At 39.2% G+C, this 14,330-nt stretch overlaps 1 protein-coding gene across 2 annotated transcripts in view; it reads left to right on the top strand.

Moving 5' to 3' along the window:
• The window catches only part of grik4 (glutamate receptor, ionotropic, kainate 4), a gene marked incomplete at both ends in the record, with an annotated part of 175,185 nt that overhangs the window by 99,859 nt on the left and 60,996 nt on the right, over window positions 1-14,330 (top strand). For both annotated transcript variants that reach the window (XM_079245816.1, XM_079245815.1), the window contains one exon: window positions 12,746-12,907. In XM_079245816.1, coding sequence (XP_079101942.1) covers window positions 12,746-12,907 — 162 coding nt within the window. The remainder of the gene's footprint in view (window positions 1-12,745; window positions 12,908-14,330) is intronic.

Genomic DNA, 14,330 nt, shown 5'->3' with positions numbered 1-14,330 from the left:
TACTGGCCTCTTTTTATCCCTACAGATTAGCTAGACAGTTTTGGGACATTTGGGAAATTGATAGTAAACAGTTTGTAAACTTCACATTTGACTCCATTCCTTTTTATTTTTGTTCACATTTTGCTTCTGTCTCTCTATCTATTAAGCTATCTCGCTAGCTAGCTAGCTAGCTAACTAGCTAGCTAACAAGCTCATCTCACATTGACAGATGTTCTCAGCACCTGCACCAAGGGTTCTCAACTTGGTCTGCAATCCAGCAGGTTTTCAATGTGTTCCTGCTTCAACACACTTGAATCAAATCAAATGGATTTAACAGCCTATCAAATTCCACACAATTGCTCATTAATTTGAGTCATCTGTTTTGGAACATGTATACACAGATAATCTGTTGGATATCAGACCTCGTAGGACTGAACTGAGTTCCCCTGACCTCCACTATGCTCCTTCTTTTTCTGCTGTTCTTGTTTTTCTTTCTCTTGACTTACTGTGACTCACTCTTCTCTATTTTCTCCCCTTTCTCTCCTTTTCTTTCTTCATAATGTTCTTTTCTGAAATTTTTCCTATTTGCTCTGCTCAAATCTTTCTAGCACTGAATATTAAGCTTGATGCAACAATATAAAGTCTCCATAAGTCTTAATGCATATTTTTCTCACTGAATGTGAAATTCATCTGTATTCCAGTGTTTTTGTTCGTACCAGTTTGTCACTATTATAACCTCTAAAATATTTGCATCTCTGTGGCTTGAAACAACACACAAGCGTATGTGTTTGCAGTGAAATTACTGTTTAAATGAACTCGCTAATTTACACAGTGAGAAGCTCATTTTGAAATGTTGGAAAGTGTTTCTTCTCTTTGATAGTGTTCATTTTTAATAGTAAATTAACATTAAAAAGGCATCTGTGTTGGTGCTTGTTGACTCCACTCACCCAGATTTTTTCAAATTATTTTCGTTATCAAATGAATTATAAATAAATGCTTAAAAGTTGTAGATGTGTGTGTGTGTGTGTTCTGAAGCCACCCCTTCATATGCCTACATTCATAAAATATCTACTAGAGTGCCATTTACAGTGGTTGAGGATGGATTCATATGCTTAGGTAGATCTACAAATTCAGCAATCGAAAACTATAAATATAATACAAGTCCTGCTTAAAGAGTGACTTACGTAACAGAACATTAGTGAATAAGCTGGTTTAGTCACTGAAATATTATTATAATGCATGACATCAGAGGATTATTCAGGGATTAATCAGCATATTATTATTGTAACTGCTGCATGATGAGCTGGTGTGAACAACGTCATGAACACTTCAATATGCAGGAACAAGAAGAATCTGAGGATGGATCAAGAGATGATCTACTGCAGAGAAAAAGAAAAATCTCACTCTCTGACACAAAAATCCTACTACGTCTTTAAACCTTTCCTCTCACGTTTACGGTGAGATGCTGGATTATTTAAACATTAATTGAAATAAAAACCATTTGAGAAGTAAAGTGCCATTATAACATAATAAAATGTAAACCTCCTCATTGCTTTATTCACACTTCACTTATTGAAAAAATGTTTTGTTTTTAGTTATAAAAGCTTGCTTTGATGTCCATTGTGTTTGATTTTAGTCTTAACCATAGACTGTATATAAAGAGATGGGCGGAGCCTCTGTAAAGTCACCCATAGGTTTCTGAAGAGCTGAATTGAAGCTCGGTGGGCGGTTCCTACCATCGCCATCTTGGCAGCGTCATGTGCGTTGTCTCACCCGGAAAATACAAATATGGACAAAGAGGTGGAGCTGAGAGGGGAGCCGTGAGCGCCATGGCAGATGATTGACATCGAGAAAAATCTGAGCTTTCTGTAGCTAAAAGCTAACCAAGCTAACTCCGAGATAACGGGAGCTAACCAGCTAACGGAGGTAAGTGGGCTAATGATAAGTCACATTGTTAACCGGTTGTTGTACGTTCTTCTGACTTGAAGCCGGAGATTGGTACCTGTCAATCAAAAGGACACACCCCTAAATATGCCAAACTTCGAGATTAAATTACTTTCAAACAGGCGAGTTAGAAAAACATTTACTCTGTTTTGGAGCCAGCCCCTAGCGGATGAAAGGGGAACAGCAGTTTTATACACTCCCGCATAGGCTTCACTTTTAATCGCCAGAGGTTGCCGCTTGGTCTTAACTCATAAAAACCCAGCGTGACACATATAATACTTACAGATTCTGAGACATTTGACATGACTTTTGTGCTCCACTTTCTTGGCCTTGGTGAGGACTCAAGCAGCAGAGTTTTTAATGAGCTGATAAGTGTTTTCAGTTTTGTTAACTTTAACTCACTTGGCTCCAACAAAGAACACTGACCACAAACAAGCTAAACTGATCATCTGATCAGAATTAAAGACGGACATAAATAAAACCTTTATACTGTACAAAACTATTCTATGCAGACAAGTGAGGCCAATTAAAACATTAAAGATGTGGGGACACATTGCATTAGGCTGATGAATGGACAGCTAAAAGTGACCCCTCTAAAGGGAAGCTGCTTCTCTGCTGCAGATGATTTACAGAGTTATTGCAATACATATATATTTCTATAAAATTAGGAATGAAACATCATAAACTAGATGGCTTTGTTTTCATTTTGAAGTTGTTTGTAATGCCTCTGTGTACTGTTTGCTTAACAGCTTTCATTCCTGTCAGCTTGTTGATCCAATTAAACTGGTTTCAGATTTGGCTGTGTTTATGTCTGATTGGGGAGTAGCACAAGAAATTTATAGGGAAATGTCCACATTTACTTTGAAGACATAATGAGGATGCTGGTGGTGGGGATAGCTCATTGTAAACAAAAACAAATCAAAATCTTTTTAGAGTGCCATTGAAGGGCATTCGTATTGATATCCACTGAGAACAGAGCAGCATAGAGGATTATTACAGAGGATATCCTGCATGCACTTAAATCATGCAATCATATGTAAGTATGTATTACTAAGCAGAAACAAAGGAGGAGACGGAAACAGAAGGATTATTCAAAGAAAAATATGAAATAAGAAGCAAAAATGTCTCTTTTTGGTACCAACATGAATAAAGGCCACTGTGAGTCTCCTGTCACGACTGATTCAGAGGCTTCTTAGCTAAACTTGTTTTGATTGGAGGGCATGTAGGTCTATCAGCTGCTTTCTGTTTGCATCTAATTCAAAGCATCTAAAAACAATAAAGCTCTCTGTTAAGCAGCTCATTTGCACTTGTATAGGGAAGAATCCTTTTAAACAATTTTGTGTCCACAGTTCCTACAAGATCACTCCCAGAATTGAATAAAATCTAAGTTAGACCAAGACCCAAATAGCACAAAAATCTGCAGAGTTGTTTCTTTCTTTTAGTTGCTAACAAACAAACAAATAAACAGATAGACACAGATAAATGTGGGCAAAAAGATATTCTCCTTGGTGGAGGTAAACAACAACAAAAAAAAAAAGGTAAACATGTGAGCTGGAAGTAGAAGGATGCTACAGATATGACTCAAATCCAGTATTGTTCATCCTTATACTGCGGTGGCTCCTCCAACACAGAAGGGAAGTCTGTTCGGAGGTTTCACTTGGTCTTTTGAAGAAACATTCAGGTGATCGATGCGAAACACTCCAAGCTTCTCTGAAATGACCAGTTTAGATGAAATCTCATTTCCATTATCTGCTGCTCTTCTCTGTATTCTTTTTTTCCTGTGTCAGTATTTCAGTCGCACGCTGCAGAGTCTGCAGCGTCCCGGTTGTCCAGGAAAAGAATCAGCTCTTTGGTCAGACAGCATTGCAGTTAAAAGAAGCTCTCATTAGTAATAAAAACATTTGTTAACTTTGAAGGTTTTTCTGTTTTACATTTCATTCGCTTTTTCTTTTGCTTTCAGCTAGCTTGTTCGTTGATAGAAAAAAAGGCCTGTTGGGAATTACTTGCATAGCTTACTGTTTCTGATTCCAAACATATGCCAGTGTCTGCAATATTCATGGTGGTTTTGCCCTTTGCCGGTCTAAGAATAATTCTGGCCATAAGGTCTCTGCTTCACTATTACGCTGTAACTGTTGCAGATCAGAAATGATTGTGCTGTATTAATAACAGTAAAACCGCTCATTTGTTTCCACCTTTGTGCAGGAATGATGCCAAATTGTTCCACTGTGTGCAGCTATTAAATCCTTTGAAACAAAGCTAATGTGTCAACCCCACCGTTGTAGCTAAGATATATGCTATATTAATGTCATGCTCGTCTCACAGTGAATTAAACTATCTAGCCACTAGACGCCATGTAAGTGGCAATTTAGAACTCTGTGCAAGAGGAATGTCTTGGGCTCAGTCCATGCACATGGAGTACTCAGAAGTACCTAAATAACAACAGTGCAGTTGCAGCCATTGAGAAACTGGTGCAAGTGCTTTTGTTTTAATGCCCAGCTATAGGAGAATGGTGTGTTAATTTGCAAGGAGAAAAAAATTCAGTAAATCATTTATTCAATTTTGTCATTACATCCCAGGTTTATAATGGGCATGACATTTGGTAATGCTACTTCTCCCCTCCTCCTCTCCACCCATCCCACGCTCCCTCAGAACATCGTAATTAAGAGGCTGCAGGAGGCTTTAGAGCTCAGACTGAATTTACGTAGCAATTGATATAGCATGAAATGACTTATTGCCCAAAACACTACATGAACATTTCAGCTATTAGAGAATAATCAGCATGCCACTAGAATTGGATTTCATTACAGAGAGAGGGTCAGCCTCAGGCCTATAGGTTCTCATTGCGTTATAACCTCCCCACTGTGAAACAGAAGGGACATCATTAATCAGTATTTTGTCATTAGGAAAATCAATATGCAATTTACTGAAATGTTACTCATCATCAGCTTCTGGAGTTTGTACTTTCACAGTGCTGCCATGCTAGATAAGGAGTGAAGATGATTGTTCTCTCTTCTCAAATTGTCAATGATGATTATCAGCGATGACAGCTCCAACTTTATCTGGGGCACATTGAACAGAGCGGAAAAGATTTTAGGTTCTAAGTTAGCAGCTGCTAATGTAAATGTCACGTGTCGCCTTTGAACTGTTCAAATCCACATTGTTGCAATAACCATACATCAAACGACAATGCTCTTCATTGCAAACCAACAAGGAATTTGTACTTAAACTCCACAGCCGACATCCCACCAATTTAGTTTGGTCAAATGGATGGATAGATGAAGGTTCAAATCACTCAAAATTGACATGAACAATGGGAATACAATGTGTTAGCGACATGGAACATGCCGGTTTCCAGTTTCAAGGTATACCATGGTGTGAAAACGACAAGGTGTGAATACCTTTGCATTTTCCATCATACCGTGATACCATACATGTGGAATGAACTGTCTTCTGCCTTAGAAATCACAGGGAGAGTGTGTCAGTCAGGTGTACCTGGAGTTATGCACCAGTTATGTTTTACCCAGACATTTAAAAACAATATCAGTATAACACCACAGTATACTGTAAAACCGTGATAATTTGGCTCAATATGACCATACCATTCAAATTTCATACCACTACATTAGTAGTAGCAACTAATGTATGCTGTTACTATTAAATATTCATATGTGATGTCTTCTTTTATCAGTTTACACAACAATGAAATGTTTTTCCTAATTTGCATAATGTCACGGCAAGGAAAGTCTGCCAAACTAGATTGGACCCAAGATGCAGACAGCACGTGAGTAGGAGCACAATTTATTGTAAACGTATGTAGAATCGCTTGGGTGTTTTCTGTCCAGGTTGTGTTTCTAGGAGGAGAAGATAATTAGTGGAGTCCAAAAGACATGAAGTCTCTGAGATGGAGCTTACTGTGACCAGGGGTGGTTGTTTGGCTGGAGGGGGTAGTCAAGTTCCCAGGCTTGGTGGACAAGATGGCAGGGCGAGCAGGCAAGCAGAGCAGCTGGAAATAACTCTTGGGTTGGTGGAACGGATCCAGGCAAGGCGAGGCGTAGCGAGGCAACTCCGCGTAGATAGCAGGAGCAAAAACATTGGTTAAATAACCCTTCGAGAATACTGTGAATCTCAAGGAGCCGGATTTACCACAGGTACTGTGAGATAATCTGGCGGAGACTGGAGCTCTTGCAGGTGCTTAAATAGCAGTGCCAGATGAGCAGCAGTTGTGTTCCATTAGCACTCCAGACTCCGCCCTGAGCCACCAGGAAACCTGCTCAGCCCCACCTAAAAATCCACAAAAGAAAAAAAACAACACTGCCAGGAGAAGCCCATGACACATATATCCATTTGGAATATTGAAGCCTTGTACTTTTAAATATGTTTTTGGGGTTCGAAGGCCTTCTTGCCATCCTTTTGGTTTATATTTCCCTACAGAGTTTAGACGGGGTTCATTTCCTCCTCTTAATAATTTTTTTTATCAATTTGGACACTTATCTTGATGGATGATTTGATATTGTCAGCAGTCACATTTTTTTGAGACAGCTTGATGCATTTATTCTTTCACTCAAGCTTTTATCATTTTTCCTCTTTTCTGGGAATCATTTGAGGTTTGAGGGCCATTACCAGACAGACCCCCTTCTGCAGTTTCTCTGTCAGCATGTCCAGGCAGACCCTCAAGTACACACTGCACAATGCTGTACATAAGTGCTGACCATGTGGACAACAATTCATAGTCAGCATGGGGAGAAAGGTCTTTGTTCAGCCAAATCATTAATCTTCAAGAAAAACATCCCTATATTTAAACATGGAGGTGGAAATATAATGCTGAAGGTCAGGGCGCCTTTGAAATAAACCTGTTTATTACAACCTTTAGCTCATTTTAGCAGTGTTGTGGTTAACATAGGAACACCTCCTAAATTGCTCCAAATTTAACTGATTTATAAATTGATTTTTTTTAAGCATTTGTTATAAAAGCTCTGTTAATAATTTAAATATGTGACATTTAAAATAAAACTTTATACCTACTTGTAAAAGTTTTAATAAAAGGGTTTGCACTGCTGTCATGAAAATGAATTAAATTTCTGTTAAAGTACACAAGTCATTAAATCTGCTGTGACATTTATTTTTGTGACTCATTTGATTTCATTGCAACTGCACTCCACATGAGAATTTTTAAATGTTTCATTTACTTGTGTGACTGTCCACAGTACTTGTTTATTTTGTGCAAAAACTCACAAGATATTGGCTCTGCAGCTGAAGATCTTTTTGTGACTAATTGGACATTACTGTTGTGTTCTCTTATGCCAACGCTGTCCTGCAGCTCTCAACTTAAGTAAATTTAATGCTGCTATCAACAGTGATCCTTTTAAGAAGTTAGTCATACAGACAAAATGTTCTGTTGACTGTTTAGAATTGAAGAAGAGCATCTTCCTTAACATTCTTACTTACTGTAATATCCTAAGTAATATCTTACTTAGGATATTACAACCTGAGTCTGAATGGCTCAGAAACTCCGAGTGCAGAGCTTCACTGTGAGGATGCTCCCCTCCCAGGGCACCTCCACCAGCATAGGAAGAAACAAAGACTTTTCCAAATGGCCTGCTTTCTGGAACTGCATAGATCTTTTTTTTTTTTTTTTTTTTTTTTTTAATAAAGTGCACTGAAAAATCAGACAAGTGTCATGCAACCACTGTGTCATCGTCTGGGTCCGTGTGTCATCCTGTCCTTATAAAACCAACAAACATTTCAATTAATAATATGCTAATAAATGTTTTTGACAAAGTTTGCAGATTTTATTTTGGAAAAAAACTCATAACCAGTAGATTGTACTTGAGCATGAAGACTTAAGCTAGATGTTATGTTTATGTCCTGTTTTTACAAAAGACAACAAGACATTACAACACCACAGTTGTAGTTTTATCATTTTTTACATTTTAATTTCTTTTGCTTAGTTTCAGTTTCATACAGGGGTTCTGCTTGTTGTGGTTTAGTTCTCTTTGTTTTCATCATATTCATTGTCAAATGTTTATCTTTATCTTAATCTTCTTCTTCTTCTCTGTTTTATTGGCGGTTTTCAAATCTTTTTCTTCATCTAATTGCCTCCCAGGTGGCGTTAAGTGGGGGGATTGTGTGTGTAGGGGAGAAAGTTAGTCTCTTCCTTGCCCTGTGGCGGAGGTAGCCGGAGAGTGGAGCCTGTACCGGAACTGTCCCCACAGTGAAGCTCTGCAGCCAGACCCCTCTCATTTTTGGTGGCGTTATCTGTATTTCAGTGATAGCATGATGTGTGAAACGTGGAACAGAGATCCTTCCTGATCCAGCTGGCGCCTGTCTTCAAGCAATCGCTGCAGTTGTCACATTTCTGTGGTATTGAGGTGACCGACGTGAAATAAGTTGAGAGCGGGTGATTGATTTCAGTGACTCCATGGTGGCTTTATCCAAGCCTAATAACTGCAAAGAAATATGACGTGTGTGATGTGTATGTGTATATAGATAGTAAAGCATGCAGAGAGGATGGAGGAGGGGTAGAGTTCATTGCTGTGTATTCTACTATCAGCTGAATCGGTCCTCTTGGGATCTCATTATTCTATGCTCAGGCCAACTATATTGTTCCAAACATCAAGTCGTGTATATTCTGGCATTTCTGTAGCTGAGTGTTCATGTGCGGGCATATGAGTGGTCCGGTATGAAAAAAAATGGAAAAGAATGAGAAGTCACTGGAAGCTAAAGGATATGGAAATCCATCTAAAATGATGAAAGAGACTTGAGAGAATAAAAAGGAGCAGGAAATAAAGAATAGATGAGACGGAGCCTTTCAGACTGTGTGGTTTTCGGATGGAAAAGGGCAAGTATCGAGGAGGTGAAGCAACAGTTTTTGGTTGGTTGGCTCGAGTCCTGACTGCTGATTGATCTCCAGGTGACAGCCGGTGTCGCGGGCCCTCGGCCAGGCTGTCATTCCCTCACACCCTCTTCACATCCCCCTCATCCTTACTCTGTCACCGTCTCTCCTCCCCACTGCTTTTTAAGCTCTCACTTGTGCCAGCTAATCTCCCACCTTCCTCCTTCCATACTGATCCAACTTGTAGCTCTCTCTTTCTTCTGCTGCCTCTCTACTCCTCATCGTCATTCTGTTCATTCACCCTTTTCACCCCATCAGTGGTGGCAGTTGGTTCATCTGCTGCTCTCTTCTCCCCTCCAGCCTCGCCTTTTTGTTCGCCCCTCTGATGGGAACCAACTGTCCTCTGCTAATCACTGTCCGTTTCACACCTCCTATTTACTATGCAAGAGCTGCTCATGTGCTCAGCTCTTAGTCTCTATTTGTCTCCAACTGTGTTTGTGCGTACTTGAATTACTACATATTGCATGGACAGAAATTAGTTTCAGTGGTCCCATTGTGGGGAAGCTGAATGTAAGGATGAAGGTTATGCTGGGAAATAAGCAGTTATGATTAAGTCTCCAAGAAATCAATGTGAGTCAGTGATATGGCCTCTGAAGTGAAGTGTGTTCTGGTGTGAACTTGTTGCATGATTCCATTGCAATTTAAATGTGCTCGTGTGTCAGTCTGTGCCCTGAAAGTCCAGGGATGCAGCGTGTTTCCTTCAGCCACAGCCTGAGGACATTTTGGTGACCTTGCTCTTCATTGAGTATGTGCTGCTTGGTTGTGTGAATTTAATTTTCCTGTTATGTGTGGCCAGTGCATGTGGACTTGCATGTGTACACACATGTATACATAAATTACAGGCGCCCTTGAAGAGGATGCCTAATGATATGGGTTTTTTTCACAACCCTGATCTAATGATCTATTAAACTAGTAATTACATGGACAGTCTCAAAAGGCTTGTGTGTTTCCAGAGGGGTTTGCTAAACATAGAAGAATTGTATGAATTGTCGGATACAAGGCAGATGATTGAGTAACAGCCAGGCTTTACAATTTAGAGCCTTGATTTTACCGTTTAACTTCATAATTAAAAATAAAAAAAAATATATTTTCAATGGCTGTGTTTTGTCCTGTTATGATCACATAGGTGGTTAAACTTCAGACAAGGATTAAATATTCTTCCAGCTTTGCTTGGAACATGTAATCCCTGTCTTAGCTCTTATCTTCCTCTACACTTATACAGGTTTTCTTGGTTCTGAAATTGTCCAAAAGTATCAAAATCAACGGAGCCAAGCTATATGTTTCACTAAATTATGCTTTGAAAACTACAAACAGAATGCAGCTTCTTTTCTAACACCACCGTTAGAAAACTTTTCCAGTCATTAACAGAATTGTCTTGTTGGGTTCAAGAGCAGATAGAAGTTCCTGAAATGAAAGAGCCACATCCTCTAATTAGGCTGCGCCGTAGATTGGAATGAAATGTTTGATGCGTTTAACACTTGACTGCTACAGCATGCTAAAGCACAATAAACAGCAATATAAACTTTCATACATTTTGACCGTTAAGTTTAATTGTGTACTGTTTGGTTGAAAAGCAGGTGGAACAAGCAGGACTGTGATCTAGCCTTGACTTCATCGTGTTCCTGACCTCCAAAGCCAACCAACATCTCTGTAGTGTTTCTACTGGCATTAGTTTTCCATGCAGTTATGTTATATAAACGTGTTTTTCTTTATCAAGAGGTCTAACTTGTTTTTTTTCTCCATCTGTTTTAGCACTGGGATTTAATATATCAGAGAGGTTGAATTGTATAAAGTCTAAGATCCAACCTGAAGCAAATGTGTCATGTCTTGTCTAATAAACAGGTAATGAAATCAGGAGAGATTACCCCTTGACACATCGGACGTCATCAACAGAAACTGAAAGATTTGTAACATGTATTTAGATGCTTTGAATAAAGAGAATGTGTTTCGGTGCTGTCCACATGAATCCTTTCCTACAGGAAAATACTTGCCTTTTAATCGTAATTCTGCTTCCAGATATATCTTCAATTTCATTTCTGTGGGTCTGCCCTGCTGTCAAGGACATCATGTCATTCACACATGCGTGCATTCCATCTTATATGGACTTTCACGGTTTAACTGAGTTCTGCAGGAATGCATCGCTGCATGCTAGCATAACAAACTATTTGGGATTTGCAATTTATTTGCACACGTGAGGTTAGCATTGGAGATGATAAGCCTCCTTCTAATGGCCAAAACTCATGTCCTCTTCCTGTGCTTCTCTGCTCTGTGTCAGCATCATTGCAGTTACCCGCCTTGTCTTCGCAGCAGAGTGACTCATGTCGGCTCATCTTGTGGTCTGAGAGCTTTTTCCACCTTCCTGCTTATCAGTTATTTAATTCACTGACCTATTCACTCTTTCTGTGAGAACACCCATTATCTGATTTGCCTAATACCCTCTCATCCATTTTCCTCTCAGATGAAAAGGACATTTTTCGGTTTTTCATTACGTGCCTTCGACTTTATTAGCTTTGAAATCTCCAGGAGCCTGTCAAGGTTTCAGTGTGGCAAACAAAATAATGGTTTTTCCTTGTTTGGGTCCTGAAGGCTGGTACCACACGTGAACTGGGATATTACTACACAGAAGATGTTCCTTTTCAGCATTTACAGAATTTAGGAGCTTTGATCATTGTTTTGTGATGAAAAAAAAAATTGCTTTGACAGCAATTTTGTTTCTTTGTATTACCTATATGTTTTTTTGTAGAAGCCTTATATGTTTATACTTCTACCTACTCCTTTTCAGACATGAAATGCGATGATCTAATATTGTAAATATTGTCAATGACTGTGTTTGAAAGAAAGGTCAGAAGTAGATGATCAGTGACATGGCTTATGAGACACTTCATAGGTGTGGGCCACCATTAAAAAGTCATATTTTGTTTTTACTGCTCTGACAAACTCCAAACATCTTATCTGAAAAGGGTCTGTTTGCTTTCAGTGCATGACCAGCTTCCACATGTTGCCTCTTCCCATTTGTTCTCAATGTCATCTGCCACCTCTTCCCTCCTGCAACTATCATAGTCTGTCCTCTGCGACTCGCCATTCCCTCCAACTTCTCTTATCTTCAGGTTCCCGGCCTTGGTGGCTGACAGGCAGATAGGTAGACTAGGCTTGGTCTGGCTGTCATAAGCTAGATGCCACAAAGGACTGGCAGGTGAAGGCCACCACCCTAGAGGGGACTGGTTCTGACACCTCTATTAACCTTCAGGAGACGTCCATCCCCTGTCACACCCCAACTTCCTCATTTTTCTCCCCTCCTTCATCTCTCACCTGTCCCCTTTCTGCTGCTCCCCTGGCAGAAGAAAGCTAGTCCCTAAAGCAAAAGAACCAAATAACAAATGACATTTATTTTCCTCTTCTACCAGCCTGGAACATTTCAGTATGACATGAATTTCTATTTCAATTATTTATAAGTCTAAGTGCCCTGTATTTTCACGTTTTCTTCCCCCTCTCCTTTCCCGACTTTATTTCAGATTCCTTCCGTCTCCTTCTATGAAATTCAGGCCCATTAACTTTGCAATTCATGATTAGTAACAGTGACCTGCATGTCAGGAAATACATATAGCCAGAAGAAAATGCATAAATTTGTGCAGAAATATATAGAAATTATGTAAATGGATACATTTCTCGAGCTTTCTCACGTCAATCAACTGGAATCATGGAAGTTAATGAAAAGTGAGTCCTACAAATTAAACTGGACGTGAAGTTGTTCAATGAACACGCCCTTTTTACCTTGACACTGATTCAATATATCATTTGGGGGTAATTTAAACAGACGATGGCCGGTCGTGGCAGAATATGACAGCTTCTATCTAGCTGTGCTGTATTCAGTAAAACTCTCCCTCTGTCTTTCTGTCTGTCTGTCTGTCCCACATTTACTTTTCCCCACAGGAGTTTTCCTTACTGCGACTGGATGATGTGGCAGACCAGCGAGTGAACATTGTCGGGTTTTCTGTCTTCAACAAAACACATCCCTTCTTCCAGGATTTTGCGCTAAGTCTCAACCGCTCCTGGCAGGAAAACTGCGACCATGCACCCTTCGCTGGCACTCCAGTTAGTAACACTAATATGTGATCTCAAAAAAACATAAAGACCAAAGATTAACTGTAAGAATCATCCACACGCATAGTTATTACAAAACGCTGCCTCCTTATCTCAAGTTAACTGCTGTAATTTCAGGTGTTGTGTAGTTAATTGTTCCTTCCCTCACTGCTCATTAGCGGTCGTTGGCATTCAGCTTATAATTTTTATCACAATTTTTCCACATTATGCACAGCTCAACTGTGTAAGAAGCACAGCGTCCGATGTACTGTGCACTGCACTTTTGACTGACTGACTCTAAAACAGTCCCACATCACCAATTCACTCCTTAAATATGTTTGAATGGGTTTTTTTGTAGGTTTGTAGCGTAGCACCATTAGGATTATCTTCAATCTCAAGATGGGTCAACTGCTTTTCTTTTTATATTTTAGCCAACACACAGGGATCCCAAGACAAATCATTCTCATTCATTTGTTTTAAAATCATTGATAAAAAAAAATCTCCCACTGATCTCACAGCGGAAACCTGCTGTGTGTGTTACTGAGTTTGACTGCATGTGTGTAGTCATCCTGCTGCAGCCATTTGTTTTTATGCAGCCTTTCCAAAATTAGATTCATATTTAAATGATGATTTTCTTTCACTATTTATTATTTTTCTACTAATCAATCACAGCATTTGACCTAAATTAACACAGTAATTACATAAATAGTTGTGTCTTATTATTATTCCTGTCAGAACAATATTTTAATAATAACTACTGCAATCACTAGAATTTGAGTGTGAAATGATAATGGATAAAAATGAGTTAACAAATAGTTAAACTATTTGAAACGGTTAAAGAAAAAAAATCCATTCAAATGTTTTAGTTGTTTGTCTTTTCAAGCTCTTCACGAAAACAGAAATGTGAAAAAAAAAATGTCCATCTCTGCAAAATGTGCTTAAGGACTTTATTAGAAAGAACACAATAGTAGCAATTAAAGGACAAGTCCACTGTATGAGAAAATAAATAATGGAACAAGGCTGCTCCCATGTTCACCTGTAACCCCAGACCTCTACCCCCACCATCTGTTTCATTTAAAGTGGGTGGTGAAACAGGTTCAGACCATAAAGAAATGTGTTGTCTGCACAGCAGGTTACTCAGATACTTAAGTAAGCCTGTGATAATTAGGACTTGTGGCTAATTAGCAAATAACTAGAAAGGATAAAAGCTGTCGGCGCCCAAGCATGAAACTGATTAACCCAGTTAGACGCGTACATAACATACTGCCTCACTCACTCTCATATATTCCGGGCATACAGATTACATCTACAGTTCATGTGATAAACTGAGACATTGATGCTTCCAGATATAAAAAGTTGCACTAATTCACCCGAGACAAGAGAAATGTAGGAGGATATCATGTAAAGGTTCATTTAAGAAGAGCGTTTAATACCA

This window comes from Telmatherina bonti, assembly GCF_933228915.1.
Source record: "Telmatherina bonti genome assembly, chromosome: 9".
Classification (NCBI taxonomy): Eukaryota; Metazoa; Chordata; class Actinopteri; order Atheriniformes; family Telmatherinidae; genus Telmatherina; species Telmatherina bonti.
This window is presented reverse-complemented; position numbering and strand designations above follow the sequence as displayed.